Source organism: Thamnophis elegans, chromosome 1 (genome assembly GCF_009769535.1).
Source record: "Thamnophis elegans isolate rThaEle1 chromosome 1, rThaEle1.pri, whole genome shotgun sequence".
Lineage (NCBI taxonomy): Eukaryota > Metazoa > Chordata > Lepidosauria > Squamata > Colubridae > Thamnophis > Thamnophis elegans.
Genome location: NC_045541.1, coordinates 67921477 through 67945403, shown reverse-complemented (window position 1 = coordinate 67945403; position 23927 = coordinate 67921477). Strand labels below are relative to the sequence as shown.

Below are 23927 nucleotides of genomic sequence, written 5' to 3'. Positions count from 1 at the left end.
AATCTGACTTGGTCTCTTCATACGTTATCTTTGCATTGGATGAGGAGAACACATCTTTCTCCTTCTGTCCTGGCACTTTTTACAAAGGCATGACTGAGCGCGTTTTAACAAACTGTATCCTCATTACTGTACCAAACTGTATTCGGTTTGATGTTGCAGAGCCTCTGATAGGAGGTCCATACAGAGTGGTAAGGACAACTGAGAAGATTATAGGAAGCTCTTTTCTCATTATTCAGGATACTGCTATGTGCTTAGAGCTCGAAGCATTGTTAAGAGACCCCCACATACCCATTTCAGGGTCTGTTTCTGTTGCTCTCCTCTGGGAGGTTTCGAAGTATCTACAGCAGAACCACTAGATTCTGTAACTGCTTTGTTCCTAATGCCATCCGTCTTGTAAACTCACAAGATCCCCCCCCCCCGCCGCTATGTATAGGTATACATTCCAACTAGACTGTGATATTTCTGTGCGCCATATATGGGTGGGTGGGGGTGGGTATGCGCATAATGGTTATCCTTTTGAGGGCTGAATGCAACAAAATTTCATTTTAATGTATGCAGATTAAAATGACAATAAAGTTCTATTCTACTCTATCCTATTCTCTGCTTTATTTTCTTAAACTTTTTGTTTATTTCTTATTCCATTTCTACATCGTGTGCTTGCCCTGAAAGGGCTTGATGGCTTGCACATTCACTTTTGCAATATTACTTATTTGCCTATTAACTTTCTTTAGGCAAAATTTGGTTTCAGTAGCCCACAGCCTCTAAGCAAATAACCATTCCAACTTTCCAAGCCAGAGAAAGCTGGAAAATGTTTTCATTTAAGAACGGTACTTTTCAGCCTAGGAAGGGAGGCTGCGGTCCTTACCATAAACTGAGGAGAAAGGCAAGGTACCCTTTCCTCGGTGCCTATAGAAAATCGCGACGTTTCTCATCACCAGCCCCTCAGATCGTAGGAAAGCAAATGTTTGATGTGCGCCCACTCCCCTCCCTCGTTTTGGGAGCTTTTATAGCAAAACCCGACCGCGCTCCGGAGCCTTTGGCCATAGAGATGTGAAGGGCTAGAGTGGCGTCGTTCTGCCTTCATAGAGAAACGTGGCCCGTCCTTTTCGATCGGAAGTTTAAACATTCCAGGAAGATACGCGCGGCCGAAGCTTCGTCTGAGCGGCGGTCGGTCTTGTAGCTTCGGAAGGCGGAAGTGAGGTCGGTTTCCGGTGGCAACTGAAGGGGTAACTCGGGTCTCGTGTTGCGCAGGCGGGAAACTGGGCGAGAGGAAGGTGAGGGACGCGGGGCTTTGGGCCGGGAATCGCGGAGGCTGTGACGCGGGTGGACATGATAAAACCGATGGTTACCGATAGGGTTGGTACTGTGGTGGAGGAGGCGGCTTTTGTTATCTCCGCATCTGCGCTCGCCGGCTGTCTAGAGCAGCGATCTCTGACATCCGCCTCTCCCAACTGGCGTCCGTCCACTCTGTTATGGGGCGGGGGGAGGGGGGCGACTGCCATTGGCAAGTGGGGCAAAAGGGCTGCACGAAGCTCCAAATAAAGTTTTCCTGACTTCACTTCTGAACTGGCCAGGGGCGGTAAGGATTGCCTTGGAAGGCCGGTAAATTTGGGCTCCCACTGGGACAACTTAGTAAAGATCCCACGTTGAGTTTTTTTGGGTGGTGGTGGTGAAACTGCACTGGGATGCATACAAAACTTTTGCTAGATCAATTCTCGAATACAGCTCATCTGTCTGGAACCCGCATTGCATATCAGACATAAATACAATCCAGCGAGTCCAGAGATATTTCACGAGAATAGTCCTCCACTCCTGCTCGCAACAGAATACCTTATGCCACCAGACTTGAAATTTTGGGCTTAGAAAACTTAGAAGTACACCGCCTTCAGTCTGACCTAAGCATAGTACTTAAAATTATCTTCTACAATGTCCTACCTTTCAATGACTACTTCAGCTTCAACCATAATAATACAGGAGCTCACACAATAGATTCAAATTTAAGGTAAACCGTACCAAATTCAATTGCAGAAAATACAACTTCAGCAACAGTGGTCAATGCCTGGAATGTGTTACCTGACTGGTTTCTTCCCCAAAGCCCCAAAACTTTAATCTTAGACTGTCTACTGTTGATCTCACCCCATTCCTAAGAGGTCTTTAAGGGGCGTGCATAAGCACACCAGCGTGTCTACTGTCCCTGTCCTAATATACCCTTGTATTCCCTTGTTATTAAGAGCTGGTTTGACAGGGTTTGCAACAGTAGAGGGAAACTTGTTTTTCTTTTGGAAGTAAATGCTTATGCGTATTCTATCTACTTTCCAGATTTCTGAAAGAAAAAGAAGAGATCCGGTGTTCTTGGTTTCTTGGGACTTCCTTTGCTTCTCTCAGGGTAGAATATGCCAGTCGCTAAGACTTCCATTTGATGTTCTGTGGGATTCCTGGCAAAGCATCTTCCAAAGGGAATACTTTAGGGATCTCAGACCAGCCCCTGCCATAGTGGGCAGGGAGCTGTCAACATGGCAGATACATTGGAGTTCAATGAAATATATCAAGAAGTGAAGGGATCTATGGTGAGTGATTTGGTAAACATTTATGAATAGGTAGATCTTGATGATTTGGAGTTGGGGCATGGAAACTGGGTTAAACAAGACACATATGTCAGGATAAAGATTAGGTTTGTAGATAACATGTCACTTTATGTAAGAGAACAGAACTTGACTCTCAAGGATTCTGATTTAGGTGTTGCAAAATCCATGATGCTACAGGAGCTTAATTACTAAAATTTATCTGAAAATTGCTGATGGTAATCACATTTATCTTAATGTCTTTTTAATTATTTAATGTAGCTAGTGCCATTTAGTGTCTAGCTGGGTAGTAATGGTATATCTGGATACTGTCACTGTAAAAAGCACAGGAAAACCAGTTTACCGTATATACTCGAGTATAAGCCGACCCGAATATAAGCCGAGGCACCTAATTTTACCACAAAAAACTGGAAAAGTTATTGACTCGAGTATAAGCCTAGGGTGGGAAATGCAGCAGCTACCGATAAATTTCAAAAATAAAAATAGATACCAATAATGCCATTGCCCATTGAATAACATATACAGCCTGCCTGTGCCCATTAAATATACAGTAGCCATTGTAAAAATTTGCTCTGCATAACAAATTATTATCACACAATACCGGTGTATTCAATGAAATACTTCACTCACCTCATGATGCTGATGTCCCGCTGTGATGATGATGTCCCACCTCCTATGACACACGGCACAGTGATTCCTATCATTGGATCACTGTACCAGAGGAGGTGGGACATCGCTATGTGGCTGCTTGCCATAACAAGGAGGAGGTGGGACATCGTTGCAGAGCGGCAGGAGGGGGAGGAAGGGGAATCGTAAGATAGCCGTGCATTACATTAGAACGTGAGGAGGGGGGATGGTGCGGTGCACGCTGCGCGGCAAACTGACACAGAGGGAGGGGAAATTCAGGGGCGCTGGGCCATTCACGAGCGTCACCCAGCGGCATGGCCCTGCCCCTTTTTCTCCTCCATTTCGGGCAAATTTTTCACTGACTCGAGTATAAGCCGAGGCGGCTTTTTTCAGCTCAAAAAGTGGGCTGAAAAACTAGGCTTATACTTGAGTATATACAGTAATTTAGCTTAGCTTAATTTAAACATAAATAGATCAAACTTCTAAAAAATCCTGAATGGTTTGCGTTATAGTACAGGTAATCCTTGACTAACAACGCTTCATTTAGAGACCATTTGAAGTTACAACAGCATTGAAAAAAGTGACTTATGACCATTTTTCACACATACAATGGGAATTTTGTCCCATTTTACGTCCTTCCTTGCCACAGTTGTTAAGTGAATCACCGCAGTTTTAAGTTAGTAACATGGTTGTTAAAGTGAATGATGCAGCATCCTGACGGTCACGTAATCAAAATTCAGATGCTTGGCACCTTGACATATATTTATGATGGTTGCAATGTCCCAGGGTGATGTGATCACATTTTGCGATCTTCTGACAAGGAAAGTCAATGGGGAAGCCAGTTTCACTTACCAACCGTGTTACTAAATTAACAATTGCAGTGATCGCTTAACAACTGTGGCAAGAAAGGTTGTAAAATGGAGTAAAACTCACTTAAATGTCTCACTTAGTAACAAACATTTTGAGCTCAGTTGTGGTCATAAGTCACGGACTACCTGTATTCTGTGTCACAGTGCTACTGTTTTGGTATTAGCTTGATTTCTAAGAATAGTTCTCCCTGAGTATGTTAATGTTGGTTTTTAGTTTTAATAAATTTGTGATGCTTGTCATTGATAATATATATTCTCCATGTCGCTGAATCATTTGTTTAAAAACTGGTATTTTTTCATGTACATAAAAGGAAAGCTACCTACATGGCTAAAGTTACAACTTTAAATTGTATGATGCATGGGAGGTAATTCTAATTGAATAAACATATTATTGATGTGTATAATAACTTGGAAAAAAATCTTCAAATAGTAGTATAGACATAATGAAGGTGCCCCGGATACCAAACAAGAACATTGTCATGTTTTATTGCTACATTCCTTTTTTGAACAACGGTACACTGTATTAGGAAGAACATTTATTTTGTTCTGCAAAAACATCTACATAGTTTAACTGACAAGAAAGCCACTGTCTGTAGCTGAGGTGTCAATGGTATTGAATTCTTCCTGGCCAATCTAGGTGGGATCTAGCATACAGGTACTCTTGATTTATGAGCACATTTGAACCCCAGATGTCTGTTGCTAAGTGAGATAGTTGCAAATGAATTTTGTCTCATTTTATGACCTTTCTTGCTATGGTTGTTAAGTGAACCGCTGCAGTTTTAAGTTAGTAGCATGGTTGTTAAGTGAATCTGGCTTCCCCATTGATTTTGCTAATCAGAAGGTTGCAGAAGGTGATCAGATGACCCCTATGAGCCAGTTGCCAAGTATCTGAATTTTGATCATGTGACCATGGGGAATGTTGCAGCGGTCTTGTGAAAAATAGTCATGTCACTTTTTTCAGTGTTGTCATTTGGTCACTAAATGAATAGTTGTAAGTTAAGGAATATTTGTATATAAAAATGTACTCTGGTGCATCTTTATTATTTGGGCACAATGTTGGAAGAAATTTCTATAACTTGATTGATTGATAAACTATGTGGTGCACATGTCAGCACTCCTTCATTGGATAATCAGGAAAGAAAACCACAAGCACATCACCATTGTAATTGAATCCATCCACCTTGCTGTTGCTTTTCCTCTTCCCTCTCTTTTCACCTTTCTCACCATTATGAACTTCTTCAGAGAATTAGGTTTTTGCATTATGTGTGCATATTCATTCAATTGCTTACCTATATGGATGTATGCTTGCTGCCAATAATTTTAAAGAGGATCTTAGAGGCTCTTGAAAGAATGAAGTTATTTAGGGCATAAGTTTTTTTTAAAATTTAGATGAGAAAATACTCAATTCCTATTGACTATTTTGCAATAGTGCAAAAGGTTAGATGTCATCCTAACTTTCAGCTGCTATTCACTATTGTTTTCTTACTGACATTTTCTGTTCTGCACTAGAACGATGGCCGTCTGCGGCTAAACCGCCAAGGTGTGATTTTTAAGAACAGCAAAACTGGGAAAGTTGACAACATCCAGGCCTCAGATTTGGCAGAGGGTGTCTGGAGGCGAGTAGCATTGGGGCACGGCCTCAAGCTGCTTACTAAAAGTGGCCACATCTACAAGTACGATGGGTTCAGAGAGACGGTAAGATTCTTTTGATGCAAGTTCGTTTTTGAACATGATGCATTAGAGAAGAATGCAGAGCTTTAATCAGATAGGCAGCTGAAGATACGTTATTTTGAAAACTAATGGAGTGTTTACTGCAGCAAGAGATTTTGCAGTTGGATATCTAATCTGATTACATCAGTGTGTTTTTCAACCGTGGATCTTATAATATTGTTTGTAATATAAACGGCACTTGTAGCATCAATGCTTGTTTCCCATTTAACTGTAACTGGAGATGCTTTTATCAGCTGGTGACAGCACCTATCTAATCTTGACTAGCTAAATAGAGTTGGTCCCATTTTGTAATTGGATGTGGAAAGACAACCTAGACATTCTAAAGCTATTTATTTATTTGTCTTTTGGATTCATTCAATGAAGAGACTTTTTTTTTAAAAAAAACCAGACAGAAAGAATGGCAAACAACTTTTATATCAAGCCAGGGAAATTTCATAGTTATAGCCATGCAAATTGCCAGTAGCCCAATATAAATCAAAGCAAGGGTAATTTTATTTTTGTTGTGTTTTTAACAATATGTTTGCATTTGTTGTAGGAAGTGTTAGTAATAAAATACACTAATTTTTTTAATTCTTTTTTTTAATGTCTCAACCCCCACATAATGTTTCTTAATGTTATGGTTTAGGGCTTGTTAAGTATGATTTTACATCTGGGGTATAATGTAAATTTCTGTAGTGTAAACAAAGAAATTAGCTTCAAATTACTGTTGTACATGTATTTAGCTTGCTAGTGTGTACATTGACTGTTTTTATTCTTAGGAGTTCGACAAACTTTCAGATTTCTTCAAAACACACTTTCATTTAGATCTTGCTGAGAAAGATCTATGTGTAAAAGGCTGGAATTGGGGGACAGTCAAGTTTGGAGGTGAGTTTTACACTATTCCTCCATGGAAATTGGTAGTTGGAAACAATTTAAGAAGACATAGCTAATTGGAAATGATAGATGCGTTTGTTATAGTTATCTGGGGAGGGATTGGTTGTTGGCTGTGAGGTAGAACGGTAGTTGAACTTACATAAGCAACATCTATTGTAATCATCACTTATTAAACAAGCAACAATTGGCTAGGTTTTCATACTGCATTTTGCTAAAACTTGTAGACCAGGACAATTTATTTTCAGTCTTTTTTTGCAACAGCTGCCCTAAACCTATGATCCTTGATGCTAACTACTGGAGACATTGTTTTTGAGGCAAATTATGCTGTAAAATAGGCTTTTAAAAGCAAAATTACCATTCCCCAACAAAACTGTAGGAGAACACTGAGTATTTCAGTCCAGATAATGTCCTATACCCGTGATGGCGAACCTATGGCATGCGTGCCACAGGTGGCACATGGAGCCATATCTGAGGGCATGCGAAGCGTTGCCCTATGTCAGCTCCAATGCACGCATGGGCATGCTGGCCAGCTGATTTTCAGCCTTCTGGAGGGCGGGGGAGAGCATTTTCACCCTCCCCAGGCTTCAGGAAAGCCTCCGGAGCCTGTGGATGGCAAAAAACCCCAGGCCTACCAGAAGTTCACAAACTGAACTTGCGGTAGACTCGTTGGGCCTGTTTTTTGCCATCCACAGACTCCAGAGGCTTTCCTAAAGCCTTGGGAGGGTGAAAAACAGCCCAATGAGCCTACCAGAAGTCCGGAGGTTTCAGTGAGGCCTGCGCAGGGGGATTGTGTGTGCATGCACAGGATGGAGGGCATTGCATTATGGGTGTGGGCACATGCACGCACGCTATTGCACGTGCACATGCCCTTTTGGCACCTGAGCAGAAAAACGTTTGCCATCACTTTCCTTTACACTTTATATCATTTTCCTCCTTGGTGTAGCCTTGCTGTTCCATGTTAAATGTGGTTCCCAATAGTCAAATGGCTGCCCACCCCTTCTATATAGACCTTAGTATGCGGATCACCAAGCATTTTGCAGTTAGCACATTATGGCTTAGTAGGATCTGAGAAAGAAGGTAAAGTACTTCGGTGGGACTAAATATTTTTTTTTTTTTTTTGGCAAGGGCAACTTCTCTCTTTTGATATTGGGGAGCAACCAGTTTTTGAAATCCCACTCAGTAACGTGTCCCAGTGCACTACCGGCAAGAATGAGGTGACTCTGGAGTTTCATCAAAATGACGATGCTGAGGTGTCCCTAATGGAAGTCCGCTTCTATGTGCCACCCACTCAGGAGGATGGTGTGGATCCTGTGGAGGTAGGTTGAACTTGAGGTTGAGATGGCAGAGTGGAGGAAGAAACACTTGTTCATGAAACTCTCCTTGCTGTTGCAGGCATTTGCCCAGAATGTGCTATCAAAGGCAGATGTCATCCAGGCTACTGGAGATGCTATCTGTATCTTCCGAGAACTGCAGTGCTTGACTCCTCGTGGACGCTATGATATCCGTATCTATCCTACCTTCCTGCACCTCCACGGCAAAACATTTGATTACAAAATCCCATATACTACTGTTCTGCGACTTTTCTTGCTTCCCCATAAAGATCAGCGCCAGATGTTTTTTGTGGTGAGGAATTTTGGACTCATTGTCAAAATACTTCTTACGAGAAGTAATTGCTGTTTGCTTCTCAGAATAGGTTGCGTTCAAAAACCCTTGGTGTTTTGTGAGCAAAACCAGCTGTTTAAATTCTGTGTATTTAATTTCAACCCAAAAGTAAATTTATTCATCCCTTGTATCCCTTTCTGGTGAAAGGAAGAATCCAGAAATAGCCTTTCTCCTAGATTTCACAGTTTCTGATTACCGTATTTTTCAGAGTATAAGACTCTCTGGAATGTAAGATGCACATTAGCTTTTGGGGAGGAAAACAAGAAAATAAAATTCTGCTTTTGCCTACCACCATCCATCGGCTAGTGTCCTTGCAGCAAACAGCCTGGTCAGCTTCAGCACGCAACCTGATTCGCCATGAGCAGCTGCTTGGCAGGTGGATCGGCCTCCTGGAATACCCCCAATCAGCTGTTCCAGACGCAGGGATCGCTACAGCCCATTGCTGCCTATATGCATCATATTTTAGGTCTCTGCATGCTCCATTTTAGACCTGTTCCAGGCTGTGGGGATCGCAGCACATCGCTGCCAATTGCTGACTCTGCGCGTCACATCTTTGACCTCCGTGTGTTGCATTTTTGGCCTCTGTGTCTCTCGTTTTGGGCTGGTTCCAGGCGGCGGGGATCGCCTCTACAGCTGCTGAGCCCTGCCACCTGGAACCAGCTGAAAACGCAACATGCAGAGGCTAAAAATGGGCCGTGCAGAGGCTGAAAATGCGACCCGGAGAGGCAGTGATCGGCAATGTGCTGTGGCAATCCCTGCAGCCTAGAACGGATCTAAAATGGAATGTGCGGAGACGAAAATGTGACGTGTGGAGGCCAAAAACGTCCAAAGGGTGGGGGCCAGCATGTGGCCAGGGCTTCAGCAACATTTGCTATATAAGATGCACTGCAATTTTCATGCACTTTTAGGAGGGGGAGAAGTGTGTCTTATAATACGAAAAATACGGTATTCCAGGTGGATGTCCATCTTCTTAGTTATTATAGAAATAAAAGGAACTTACTTATTTTTAGAATAACATTTGGATGGTGGGATTTGCACCTCTTCGGTATTTTTGGGCAATAGAAGGAGTGGAAAGAGGCAGCTTTTTCCTCAGTTTCCATATCCTCTTTTTATTGTGATGGGAGATAAGACCGATCTCCTTAGGGAACTATCCTTGCTGCATGTTTAATGCACTTGGCCCATAGCTAAATGGATTTTTTTGATCTGGGATTCAGTATGTATGTATGTATGTATAGTTACCATTGTCTCTGTTTGTTCCAGATCAGCTTAGACCCTCCTATAAAGCAAGGGCAAACCCGCTATCACTTCCTTATTCTACTGTTCTCAAAGGATGAGGATATCTCCTTGACCCTCAACATGAATGAGTAAGTACCCTTATTATGGTTAAGATTCATACATCTCAAATGATAGAGGATATTAATTTTTTACTTTTAAGTTTACTTTAGATTATTTTTGTTAAAGATTTATACCCTGTATTGGTTCTGGGAAGTCGGGGGAGAGAAGGTTGGGGGGGGTGGGGTTTGGGTGGGGAGGGGAGGGTAGGGGGAGGGAAATAAATATTTGTAAAAGGTTTTTTTTTAAAAAACAATTCAATTAAAAAAAAGATTCATACATCTCGGGAAGCCATGGTTGCTTTGGCTTCTGTTTGTTAAGTAAGTCACAATGGCTGGATTCACAGATTGCTTAAACCATAGTTAAGCAACCTGAAAGTCTTTGTATTTGGTCTTGTATTTGTTCATAAGGGATGTACACATGTGTAAGATAATTGTGAAAAAGGAACATTTATATAAAATAAGGTCATTTATGTGGTAGCAACATAGTCAACTCTTTTAGAATGGAGCATCTCTCCCATCTATTCTGTTCCTGCTCTCAACTCTGAGAGCAGAGATATCTCAGTGTCATAATATTGTACGGGGAATCTGTCTTGATTTGTATTCTCTCTACTTAAAGGGATGAAGTCGAGAAGCGCTTTGAAGGACGGCTCACCAAAAATATGTCTGGGTCTCTGTATGAGATGGTTAGCCGTGTCATGAAAGCCCTTGTGAACCGCAAGATAACTGTACCAGGCAACTTTCAGGGGTAAGGAATATAGATTGTAGGAACAGATGAATTGTAAAGTAATCAGTTTCAGCTGGTTCCAAAGGAGTGTGGCAAAGAAGGCGTTGAAATGTGAGTGATAGGTATAATGAATAACACAATAATAACTACATTGAGTCTCTAGTCCTTGACTTACGATTGAGCACAACATTTCGGTTGCTAAGCAAAGCATTTGTTAAGTGAATTTTGCCTCATTTTTACATTTGTTGCCACAGTTGTTAAGCGAATCACTGCCGTTGCTAAGTTAGTAACACGGTTGTTAAGTGAATCTGGTTTCCCCATTGACTGCATGTCAGAAGGTCACAAAAGGGGATCACGTGTCCTTGGGACACTGCAACCGTCGTAAATATGACTCGGTTGCCAAGCACCTGAATTTTGATCACGTGACCAAGGAGAGGCTACAATGATCTTAAGTGTGTAAAATGGTCATAAGTCCCTTTTTTCAGTGCTGGTGTAATTTTGAACAGTCACTTCACAAACTGTTGCAACTCAAGGACTACCTGTACTGTGTACTTCTCCTGTGCGCTTCTTGAGGAATCCAGGCATGAGTTAACTTTGTCCATTAGCCTAGAAACTGAGTTATGTAAATTGATGGCCACGCCTCCTGTGACTGTACTACTTCAATTTTTTAACTCAGTCCAGCCTAAAGAGACGCAAAAACTTTTCTCCCTAGGTTATTAGACAAAAGTGATCATCATTATTATTATTCAGTTTAGATTCCCTCGGAACTCATTTTTCAATAGAAATTCTTTAGTCTGGTTAAGACAGTTACAGGAGAGATTAGCTCCAGAGGATTTGCGCCTTCATCAGGATGTCGTCAAACTGGTGGCGGTATTAGATTTTAGATTTAAAGTTTATTTATATGCCGCCCTTTTCCCTGGGGGGACTCAGGGCGGCTTACAACTTTAAAAGGGGGGGGGGGAGACAAACTTTTAACATATAAGACAAATACACAATTAAAACACAACATTCATACTATTCGGGCGGGTTGTAGTCTTAACCCCAGGCCTGACGGTATAGCCAGGTTCTGAGGGCTGTGCGGAAGGTCTGGAGGATGGTGAGGGTACGAATTTCCACGGGGAGATCGTTCCATAGGGTCGGAGCTGCCACCGAGAAGGTTCTCCTCCGCGTAGTTGCCAGTCGACATTGACCGGCAGATGGGACTTGGAGGAGGCCTAACCGGTGAGATCTAATAGGTCGTGTGGAGGTAATTGGCAGTAGGCGGTCTCTCAAGTAGACCGCCTACTGATGCCACGCTCAATGCGGCCAAGTTCGCATCCCTAGCTGTGGCATCCAACATAGCTTCTCATCACCTCTTATGGCTACGCCATTGGCAGGTGGATGTACACTCTAATTGGCGCCTTGCTTCCACCCCCTTCAAGGGCGGTTCCCTCTTTGGAGGGGCACTAGACCCTATATTGATTGAGATGAGGGACAAGCGAAAGGTGCTCCAACTGCCAAGCGCATGGATAGTGTGGCAACAACCTTACCCTCGGCGGCAGCCCTTTTATCTCGGGGATTCGGGATACACTCCCCTTCCCTATATGCCTCTAACAGATCCTTTTCTCAGTCTCAGGACAGGTTCCAGGATAGAGCCAATACTAGGGACAGAGGTAGACACCAACAACAGACCCAGGCCCGGCGGCCTTTTTGTGGTGCCAACAACCAGTCCTTTCATAGGTACCAGTGACTTGCAAGAGGTTGGCCCTATTGGCAGGTGTTTGGCTGCCTTTGCCCACCAATGGGAAGCCACAACCTCGGATGCCTGGGCTCTTCAGACCGTGAGGCTGGGCCTCACTCTAGAATTCCTAGCCATCCCCCCCAAGATGTTTCATCAGATGCCCGATTCCCAGGTGTCAGGTGAAAAGACACTTGATGGAAACAGAAATTCAGACCTCATTTCCATCAATGCCATAGAACAGGTGCCACGAGGGCAGGAGGGTCTAGGATTTTACTCCATACTTTTCCTAGTTCCCAAGAACTCGAGGGGATGGCAGGTCATCCTAGACTTGAAATGGCTCAATTTCTATCTAAAGTACCAAAAATTCAAAATGCAATCGCTCAAAAGCATTCTAGCGTGCATTCGCCAGGGTGATCTGCTTACCTCCATTGACATTAAGGAGGCATACCTACATGTGCTGATACATCCGGCCCATCGAAGGTTCCTGCACTTCCATTTTGCAGGGCATCATTTCCAGTATGCGCCCTGCCATTCAGCCTATCATCGGCCCCGCGAACCTTCACCAAATTGCTAGCAGTGATTGCAGCTTCGCTGAGGTCAGTTCCCGTAAGGGTCAATTGTTATCTAGATGAGATCTTGGTCTTCTCATCTTCCCGGGACCAAGCTTGTCGCGACCTGCAGCTAACGATCGACACTCTACAATATCATCGCTTTGTACTGAACTTCCCAAAGAGCCATCTGCACCCGACCACGTCCCTTCTACATCTTGGGACTGTCATCAATTCAGAAATGTGTGTTGTGTCCCTCTCTCAGGAGAGGCAATGAAGCCTGCAGTCTCTGGTGAGTCAAGTGTTCAATCAGAGGTCACCTTCCCTCGCAGTACTGTCCCAACTTCTAGGGAAGATGATATCTTGCATAGACATTGTCCCTTGGGCGAGGTTCCATGCGCGACCACTCCAGTGGTTTCTCATCCCCTTTCAGAGGGCTCATACTAGTCATTTTCAGACCAGGACTCATTTACCGACCATGGTGTCCTTGTCGCTCCGTTGCTGAATGTTGTCCCGAATCCTCAGGGAATTCCTCTTCAAGGAACCAGAGCGCGTCATAGTTACAACAGATGCGAGCCAATTTGTGTGGGGAGCCCACGCCCTGGATTGAGTGGCACAAGGTCATTGGACCGCCCAGGAGCTGCGGAACAGCATCAGTTGGCTAGAACTACGATCTATTTGTCTAGCCCTCCGCGAGTTTCGAGACCTGGTGATGTCCAACCATGTGTTAATACTCACTGACAATGTGGTCTCCAAGGCACATGGGGGGCACGCAATCCAAATCTCTGATGAAGGAAGCAGAATGTCTACACCACTGAGCGGAGAACCATCTGTTTTCAATCCAAGCGGAACATATATCAGGCAGCGCAAACGTCCAAGCGGATTGGTTGAGCAGAGCCATGATGGATTAGGCGGAGTGGTGGTTACACCCAGCCCTGTTCCAAGAGCTCTCCCGCCGCTTCGGTCAACTGCAGCTCAACCCAACAACACACACCTGCAGCAATTCTACACCAGGTTTCAGGTACCGGGGTGGAAGGCACCAATGCCCTTCGCAGTCCTTGGCCAGAGGGCCTCCTTTATGCCTCCCCCCCCCAACCAATTGTACTGCTAGTCATCCTGAAGGTTCTAGCAGAACGGGCGGAGGTACTACTGGTCGCACCGATGTGGCCGAGATGTCCCTGGTATGCCAACCTCGTTCATCTGTCACTCTCGCGCCCATGGCAGATTCCGTACGATTGGATATTCCTGTCGCAAGGAGCTCTCATCCATCCGAACCCACAACTACTACAATTAGCCGTGTGGCATGTTAGTGGGCGATCCTGAGTCATCAGCATTTCTCAGACAGGGTCATTTCCACGATCCAGGTGGCTCGCCGCCCGTCAACCACGTATCTATGAGGCCACCTGGCGCGCCTTCTGCGGATGGTATCGAGCTATAGATGCAGACCCAACTGAGGCAACCATACCACAGATATTAGACTTCCTACAGATGGGCATGGAGAAGGGGTTAACACCTAACACCCTCTGCCGTCAAATTGCAGTTTTATCTACTGTGATTGGGGGTGGGCGGGGCCACTCCCTGTCACAACACCCAGGGGTGCGGGCCTTCCTGAAGGGTGCATCGAATCTTAGCCCACCCATAGTCCGTCCTTACCCCACCTGGGACCTTTCCCTGGTGCTCATGGCCCTCACAGCTGCACCATTTGAGCCTATTCGGACCATCTCTCTCAGATTACTGACTCTTAAGACTATCTTTTTAGTAGCCACCACATTGGCTAGACGTGTGTTCGAGTTGGCAGCGCTCTCCGTCCGAGACGACCTCTGCATCTTCCATCCGAACAGAGTCGTCTTACGTTTGGACCCAACGTTCCTTCCGAAAGTCAGTTCGTGGTTCCACAGGTTGCAGGAGATCATTCTCCCTGACTTCTGCCCACATCCATCTCATCCCCGGGAACGGCGTTGGCATCACCTCGACGTCCGTCATTCACTTTGCCGCTATGTGCGACACACTGTGTCGTTAAGAAGGACGGAGGCCCTTTTCGTGTCTTTCCAGCCAGCCACCATGGGGCAAAAGGCATTGTCTCACACTATCGGCCGCTGGCTGAAGGCGTGTATTGCCCTCGCCTACGACTGTCAGTCCCGACCAGTTCCCAGTCACATCACTCCACATTCCATCAGGAGTGCTGCCACAAAGGTGGCCTGGGCTACGCAGGCCTCGGTAGAGGACATATGCAGGGCAGCAACCTGGTCATCGCTGTCGCCCTTTATCAGCCATTACAAAGTGGACGTTTATGCCTTGGCTGAGGCGTCATTTGGACTGTGTGTGCTGCAAAGGGTGGTTTCTTCGGCTACGACACCAGACCAGCCTCGCTCCCACCCCTGAATTTATTGCTTTGCCATGTCCCATGCTTGGATTCCCCAAGGAGCTCACAGGAGAACGACCATTGACTTATCTGAATGATCCTTCTATGTGCACTGTGAGGGGAATCCAAACCCGGCCTCGGCTTTGGGTGTTCTGGGCCTGGACTTACCTTTTTCCGATTACTTACCTGACTTGCCTTTGACTTCTGTATTACTTTTTGCATCTCTCAAATTGGCTGAACCTTCATGCAAAACTGAACTAGTCCAGTCAGAAGAGGCATGGCCATCAATTTACATAACTCAGTCTCTAGGCTAATGGACAAAGTTAACCCATGCTTGGATTCCCCTCGCAGCGCACATAGAAGGACCGTTCAGGTAAGTCAACGGTCATTTTTCCTCTTCATTACTAAGGTTAAGCCAAACGTTGATAAACTAAGGCTGCTTGGGCTCCCCAGTTTGATAAGCTGCCTGGGTATTTTATAATAAATGCCTTCAACTTTGCTCAATGAAATTTACATTGATGTTTCTTTCCCTTTGCTAGACATTCTGGAGCCCAGTGCATCACGTGTTCCTACAAGGCTAGTTCGGGCCTCTTGTATCCTTTGGAACGTGGCTTCATCTATGTGCACAAGCCACCTGTTCACATCCGCTTTGATGAGATTGCTTTTGTCAACTTTGCTCGTGGGACCACAACAACCCGTTCCTTTGACTTTGAGATAGAAACCAAGCAAGGGACACAGTATACTTTCAGCAGCATAGAGAGGTAAGGGAATGCAAATCCAGCAGAGCTGTTGAGGGATGCTACCCATTCCAGTTGCTGCGTTGTAATGTATCAGCTGTCTCCCATTTCAGAGGATGCTAGCAGAACCTTTGTGGTTCAAAAATTCTGTTTGCATCGCTTGGCTGCTACTGTGACCCATGATTTCAAATGCTTTTTTTTTTCATTTGATCTTCATCTTGATCCTTTTCCTCCTTCACCACCACCACTATTCTCTCCCTGCCCTCAGTTCCCTGCAGTAGTAACAAAAAATTGTACTGTTCCTGTTTGATCGGTTTCTGCCATAGGCAGGTGAATATTGGTCCTATGCTAAGTCCTACATACCTATGATTTCTATTCCCCGCAGAGAAGAATATGGCAAACTCTTTGACTTTGTGAATGCGAAGAAATTGAACATCAAGAATCGGGGACTTAAGGAGGTACTTGTTTCATGGGGTGGGCTAGAGAGAACAAGGAAAGGCAATTGCTCTCTAGTCCTGTTCCTGATCTGCTTGGGGTGGGATGGGGGTTTCTCTTTCTCTCCAGAGCTTTCTTCCTTCTCAATTTCTGTTCTCTCCTTGTAGAAGAAAAAGGTCTGTGCGATTATCCCCTCCTCTTCCTCCTCTTGGTCCAGGTCTCCTCTGCATGGCTGTGGTGAACATTTCTAATCACCATAGTATATAACCTTGCATGAACCACAAGGATGGGGCAGTAGCCTGCTTTGCTCCAGGAGTGGCTTCTACCTCTAATCCATTGTTAAAGTCACCAGCATGATTCCTCCCTTTCCCTGGGGAGGGAGAGGGTGTTTTAGCAGATTCTGAGAAGTGGCATGTAATTGGTTGTTGAGGCATCTGCGGAATTTGTGGTACCAGAAACTTTCTTTATGCAGTTCGTGTGCCTAGGAGCATGGGGGGTGGGGATGGCAGCTACAGGTGTAGAATCTCTGCATGCTTTAGGTGTCAAGATGATTGAAGAATTTTTATCTGCTTGCGGCAAGTGAAACCCTTGCGCTCATATCCATGGAGCCCATTGTGTGTGTTACTAGGGCATGAAGAATGTGACCTACGATGAATATGATGGTTCTGATGATGACTCCCATGATGCCTACTTGGAGCGGATGAAAGAGGAGGGCAAGATTCGTGAGGAACATGCAAATGACAGCAGTGAGGACTCCGGAGAGGAAACGGGTGAGATTTCTTTCAGTAGCTGGCCTGATTTCTCCAAATTGCTTTTACTTGCAGTTGGGATCTTTTTGTCTCTTGTTCTGCATAGGTGCAAACGCCTCCCATTTCCTGTTAATCTCTTCAGATTAGAAAAAATATTTTTCTTTTTTTTCCTTTTTCCCCCCAGATGAGTCATTCAATCCAGTAGAGGAGGAGGAAGATGTGGCAGAAGAGTAAGTTAAAAAAAAAGAAAAGATACCGTATTTTTCAGAGTATAAGACACACCGGAGTATAAGAAGCACCAAGGTTTTGAAGAGGCAAATTAAAAAAAAAAGTTTTTGCACTATGCAAACCTCCCCAAAACAGCCCATTTTTCACAAAAACAGGCCCATTTTTTTTTTTTTTTACAAAAAAGGGCATGAATAGCCCTTAGGAGACTTGTAGAATGCTCCTGGGGGGGGGGGGGCAAAAATGAGCAAAAAACAGTTTTTTGCCAAAATAAAGGGCATGGATAGTCTTTAGTAAGCTTATAGAGTGCTCCTGGGGGCAGGGGGAGCAACATTGACCAAAGCACAGCCTGTTTTTTTCTCATTTCTGCCCTCCCCAGGCCCCAGGAGCTCTCTGAAAGTCTCTGTTTTGTTCTGTTTTGAAATATTTTATTTTATTTTCATAACACACTCTCACATGTATACTATACATAGCCCATATCATGTAGTATTAAATAATAATTACATCAGTTCCTCTTGTCAACAATGCCCCCCAAAATAGGAACCCATTATAGCTCTTCTGCTCTCCATACACCTCTTTCTTCTACCACCCTCCAACTTTCTATCTTCCTTCCATCATCCCCCTCTACTCTACTTCCCCTCCCCCTCTACCACTCCTCTCTCCACAATCCACTCCCCCCCATCCTTCTCATCTTCCCCCCCCCCCTCTCCCATCCCTCTCTGCCCATCTTTCTTCTTTCCAACTCCTCCTCTCCTTGGTGTATTTCCGCTACATGTCAATATGCTTAGCCTATCCTATTTTTAGAGAAAAAGTAATAATAGTAATAGTAGTAAGAATATAAAATAAAGAAAGAGAAAAGAAAAAAAGAAACAGTATACATGTGGTGTCAAATTACATTGAAATCTAACACCTCTCATCTAACCTGATATATATCCCTCCCCCCCACCCTCCCCCCCGACCCCCACAACCTACCCCCACCCCCATAAGGCTCAAAGGGTGAAAGCCTCCATAAGGCTATGCATGGCTATTTTGGTGAAGGGGCGGAGTTTCAGGAGGCAAAAATGCTATATTCAGTTTATAAGACGCAGCCAGATTTTTTTGCCTCTTTTTTTGAGGGGAAAAAGGTGCATCTTATGCTCCGAAAAATATGGTCACTGTTTACCTTGTTTTCCTGAAAAGAAGACAGGGTCTTATTTTCTTTTGACCCCTAAAATAAGCACTTGGCCTTATTTTCGGGGAGATCTTATTATTTTTGAGGTGCAGGAAGCGGCGAGTGTGGTCACCTCATGGCTGCTGCTGTGCTGCAATATTGTCGGGGTCTTATTTTCGGGGAAACAGGGTAATTAGATTCTCTTGTTTAGTGCCTGTGGTATATGAATGAAATTGTGGTACACTTTAGTATTGTTTAATAATAATATTAGTGATGTTAGATTCATATCATATTTTGCGTTCTTGAATAACAGGCAGGCTACAAATCTTAGAAAATAACTACTTTTAGAAAGGCTGGTGTTGTTTTTCCTTGCAGTGAATATGAGGTTACTATGACCAGGTTAGAAATATGAAATCTGTTGCCCTCCAAATATTATCTTCATAACCTCTGAACATTAATCCTGAAGTCGAGGCCTTTGGAAAATTATAGTTCAAAGTGTTTGCAAGTCTAAATTGCCTGCTTGTGTCTTGGAAAATGATTGAGATAACCTAAGAATGCAGAAACAGGAAAATTTCAAGATTAAAATACTTCCAAGATAAAAATATGAAGTATCCATGCTAAGAATGATACAAAAATATAGAGAAAGGGAAGTTAAGTTTGACTTAGAATACCATAGTTCCTAAGGATTTTAGGTAAGACTGAAGTTGGAGTTTATTTAATAAATTTATTTAATAAATCCCCTTAGCCAACTGCAATTTTAAGGCAACTGACTGTGTAATTGTAAATTAATCTTACAGTGAAGTAACAATATAGAGGCAATCTCTGAAAGATAAATTGTATTTACAACAGAGTCATATGGTATAGTAAAAGTTACATCTTCAGGAAAATCATGAGCATCAGAAATCTGGCTACTTCCTTTGAAATTGCTGGATAATTTATTGGAGGAAATTATGTCAGGAAAGAGAATCTGCCTAGAGTGGCATATTTATGAGTGGTTTTGCTTACTTATTTGGGAAGCTTTTTTGATGGGTTTCTGAAAAGAAAAAAATACTTGCAGAAAAGTCTGTAAAAGTAATTTTTCCTTGTAATTCTTTCATATAATGAAACCTGCTTGCCCTTTATCAAAATATTTTATTTCAAAAAAAGGGCCATGTGTTGTTTGCTACTACATGTATGTGTAAGAAATAGTTTATAGAAATGCAAATGCTTTAAAAACTCCTAGTACTTGATTTCTTCAAGATTGATTGTATAGAATTTTTTGTAAGATTTGTTTTTGACATAATGATCCTGTGGTGTGGAAGTGTCAGGAATTGAAGATTACAACTGAGATTTTATCAGGAGAAGGGAATTTTTCAATCATGTGAATATACCTGTATACGTGCACACTTATTTTGCTAAATTACTGTTGACCCACCCCTCTTGACTTTTTCTTGAGACAGGTTTGATAGCAATGCCTCTGCTAGTTCTTCTAGTAATGAAGGGGATAGTGACGAGGAGGAGAAAAAACCTGCCAAAAAAGCCAAAATTGTTAAAGAACGGAAGCCCCGCAAGAAACAGTCTGAGGTGAAAACGGAGCTCAACTTAACATGCTTAACAATGTCCGACAAATTAATGATTGCATTCAGTATAATTAGAACCACTCTTGTATCCTGCTGAGTACTCTCTTCTGTTGCTCAGAGATCACTGGAGACTCAATCTTGTTCATAGTAGTGGACCTCCATCTTAATTTGGAGGTTTTGGTGGTTAGAGAACCTTCACATATGGACTTAATTGAGTAATGCCCCTCCATGTCTCCAGAGAATAGACACTGTCAGCAAGACTAATTAAATCTAAAATAAAAATCAGTTTCGCAAATTATATCTGAATTACTGTAAAAATGAATTTTGTATAGGCCTTACTTTTTTTTATGAGGAGATTAACCTTTGAAATAGATTCTCTTGAGGTTCCAGTATCATAACCAAAATTTTAGACGGCATAAAGAAGTGGATTCTATGTACCGAGAAAGACTTCAGGATTACAGAATCAGAAGTGACCGTCGAACTTACCTAGTGCAACTGTCTATTCAGTGCAGGATCCCTTAGAGCAGGCCTGTCAAACTGGCGGCCCATGGGCCGGATATATCACATGAGGCCACACCTCCCCCGGCTCCGCAAAGGCAAAAAATGCCGTGATATGTCACAATCCAGCATGTTCATTTTCTCAGTAATGTTTGCCCTCCCGTGGTTGCAGGGAGGCTGTCTCCATTCAATGTTGGAGAGAGCTCAAGGAGAGTCTTGACCATGGACAAACTCACATAGCAGAGAGCTGCTGGAATACAATCAGAAACAAGTTGGCTACCCCATTCATTTGAAAGCAGAGGCCTAAAAAGTCACACAGTTCAGAAGGGAAACATTTTTTATGATATCTGTAAGATGACTGGAGAGAAGGCTTCTCTTTCCTTTGTGTTTGTGCTGATTCTCTTCTCTTGTACTTCCTCCTAGGGTAAAAAAGGGAAAGACCCCAATGCCCCAAAGAGACCTTTATCTGCGTATATGCTCTGGCTCAATGCTAATCGTGACAAGATCAGATCAGAATGTCCTGGCATGAGTGTCACTGACGTGTCTAAGAAAGCTGGGGAACTGTGGAAAGGAATGTCAAAAGAGAAGAAAGAGGTGAGTCAAGAGATGGTGCGGACTGGAATCCCATTTTGGGGGATGACAAAAGGGGGGGGGGCGTTCTGAAAAAGTGTGTAATAATCCCAAATTATTAACTCTCTAGCGCACAGTAATTCTATTCTTATTATTAGGCATTCCCACAGGAATACTAAATTTTATATGGACTTTTGGGTACCACTTAAGATGAAAGACACATAATTCCTTAAATTGAATTCTTGAGTTTTTGAAAATAGAACCAAAGACTAGGAAGTTATGAGGCACGATAGGCACTTCCGAAATTGTACAATTGATGGGGACTTTAAACATAGTGGGAGAGGATATGCCTTGCATACAGAGTATACTAAACTCAATCCCCGTAAGAGAGGCAAAGTCTGGGGAGTTTATATACTGAAACTCTTAGGTTACGGGCTGAGGAGACCCATTTCCAGTCTATATTTTGACCAGAAGCTCATTGGATGACTTTAAGCCAGTTGTCCTCTTATTCCAAACTATGTCAAAATCGATTTGGGGAGAATTTGGAGAGAGAAGTACTGGGTCCACTTTCCTGAACTCCTGAATATAAGGCATGCTTTAAATCAAATAAATGAATGATCTACATTGGTTTTGCTGGGGATTTGGGGAAATAGCTTCCCGAACCCCAACGAGAGTCAGTGCTGGATTTAGCAGGGCTGCTACTTTTGCACTGTTCTGCTATTCACTAGAGGTAAACAACCCATTTCAAGATCAAAATGCTTCAACTCCCTAATGCGCTTTGCCTACCTCCCCAGATACATTTGAGCATTTAATTCGTGATAGTCCATTTCTGGTAAGATCAGACTACAGTCTGTTCCAAGATTGGAATCTTTTGCCTTGGAACATTTTGCATATCTTTACTTTCCAGGGCAGAGTAATCCTATCCTGATCATTAGGCGTTCCCACAGGAGTGCTACATCTCTTACGGGCTTCTGAGTCTAAAACTGACCTTCAAAACCTTAGCAAATCAGCCTAAGGGGAAAACACTATAGATTTAAAGAAATTGGGATTTCGAAATGTAACTTCCTGTTTCCATGACATTTGGCTAGGGTACACTCAGGAGTTAGTAGGAATATTATATGCATTAGCATGTACTATATGTATGAATGGGGATTGTGCAGTTTAAACAAGATGTGTAAAACCGGCTGTTTGGCTTGTAGGAATGGGACCGCAAAGCAGAAGAGGCCAAGAGGGATTATGAGAAGGCCATGAAGGAATACAGTGAGGGAGGCAAAGTGGACAGTTCTAAGAGGTGAGCAGCAATACAAGAGTTTCCACCACCACCCCGACCCCATCTCTCCTAAACCAAAAGGACTCTGCTATTGCAGAATCTTGTCTGTGTTTTTACGTGTACAGAGAAAAAGCCAAAAAGAAAAAGCCAGATAAACCAGGAAAAGGGAGAACGGAGAAGAAGATAGCGACACCTGTAAAATCTGCTAGCAAGACTCCTCCTAAACAGTTAGGCGAGAGCTTCAAGAGCAAGGAATTTGTATCCAGTGATGAAAGTTCCTCAGGCGAAGAAAAGAAGGGGGTGAGTTTTAAAATACAGTGGAGGGGGGCACAGGGGTTGGAATTCTATAGGCTAATTCTGTTGACTGCTAGCAATTCAATTCTCACTGGAGCAAGGTTGACTCAGCCTTCCATCCTTCCGAGGCCAGTAAAATGTGGACCCAGATTGTTGAGGGCAATAGGCTGACTCTGTAAACTGCTTAGAGAGGGCTGTATAAAGCACTGTGAAGCAGTATGTAAGTCTAAATGTTATTGCTATTGCTTGATGTTGGCTATAAATTAAAAAAAAATTGGGAAAAGGCACTGTTCAGTTTTATCTAGGCTCTTTTTTAATGTTTGGGCTTGCTGCAGAAAAACCTACATCATCATCCTTCTAAAAGTTGTAGATTGTCACGCCCAGAATTAATCCCAATTCCTTTGTTGATCTTAGACAATACATTGGGTTTGTATTTAGCAGTGGATATTTGTTTACTTGGGGTTTATTATCTTCTGAACATTTTGCTCTTAAAGCTACTCTTGCGATTTGGTGTGTGGAGTGGCCTTGTGCCTGGACTCCCATGGGCTGAAAGCATGTGTAGAATACATCACTACTTCACCTGCCTGCACACCATCAGACCGGATGAGTTGATTGCCCAAACATCATCTTCCCAGTTGTCACCATCTATCACCATTTGCCAAACCACAATGCAAGAGCATTAAAATAGGATGAGGGCAGGAAATGCTAGCTTTCCTTTTCAGATATGATTCGTTTAATTTAGAACCTGTAAAACATGTATCTAATCCTATTTGTCTTCCATATTCCTAACCATGCTTGTTCTCTTCCAGGACTCTGATGAGGAGGAGATAGCCAGCACGCCACCTAGTTCATCAGAGTCTGGCTCTGATTAGCCAGGAATACTCAAGCCATCACACTGGTTCCCTCTAAGCCCTCCTGCAGATGGCATGGTAGCTGTACTGCCGAGGGGAGACTGACTGAACATTTTCATCCAGGCCAATAGGCTGAAGACCCGGCAAGGCATAGGGATACCTTTCTTGTTTCACTGGCCTCCTCAGCTTGTTCCCCTTCCAATACCACAGTAATTAGTCAGAACCAATTACTGCCTTTGGAGAGAAAGGATGCCGCCTAAAAAGAATCTAGAAAGCCAGCAATCCCTTGTTTTTCTGCCTCCATGTTGCTGTAGGCCCACTGTATCCTTTCAAATGGCAAGCTGAATGGCATAAGGCTGGAAGCTGTGACACTGTATGGTCTCCAGAGTCACGTTCAGTTGGTATTTCATCTTTCCCTTTCTGGTTTTTTAAAAGTTCTCTTTGCATATCTGTTTTATCATGGCTAACTGAATTAATAAAAAATAAAGTGACTATAGATGGGGTTTGTTGTAATATAATCCAAGGGAACAGCCAGGCCGATGAGCAGGTATCTTTTA

General features: G+C 43.3%; 1 protein-coding gene across 1 annotated transcript; it reads left to right on the top strand.

Moving 5' to 3' along the window:
* The first annotated feature begins 1189 nt into the window (after positions 1 to 1189).
* SSRP1 (structure specific recognition protein 1) lies at positions 1190 to 23862 on the top strand. The gene is made up of 17 exons (XM_032219420.1): positions 1190 to 1274; positions 2320 to 2567; positions 5588 to 5773; positions 6568 to 6673; positions 7808 to 7998; positions 8075 to 8305; positions 9605 to 9708; positions 10295 to 10423; positions 15572 to 15793; positions 16155 to 16227; positions 16833 to 16974; positions 17138 to 17183; positions 19768 to 19891; positions 20809 to 20979; positions 22155 to 22246; positions 22351 to 22525; positions 23329 to 23862. The coding sequence occupies exons 2-17, from the start codon at positions 2514 to 2516 to the stop codon at positions 23389 to 23391; spliced, it is 2109 nt and encodes a 702-aa protein (XP_032075311.1). The 5' UTR covers positions 1190 to 1274; positions 2320 to 2513; the 3' UTR covers positions 23392 to 23862.
* Positions 23863 to 23927: the final 65 nt, after the last annotated feature.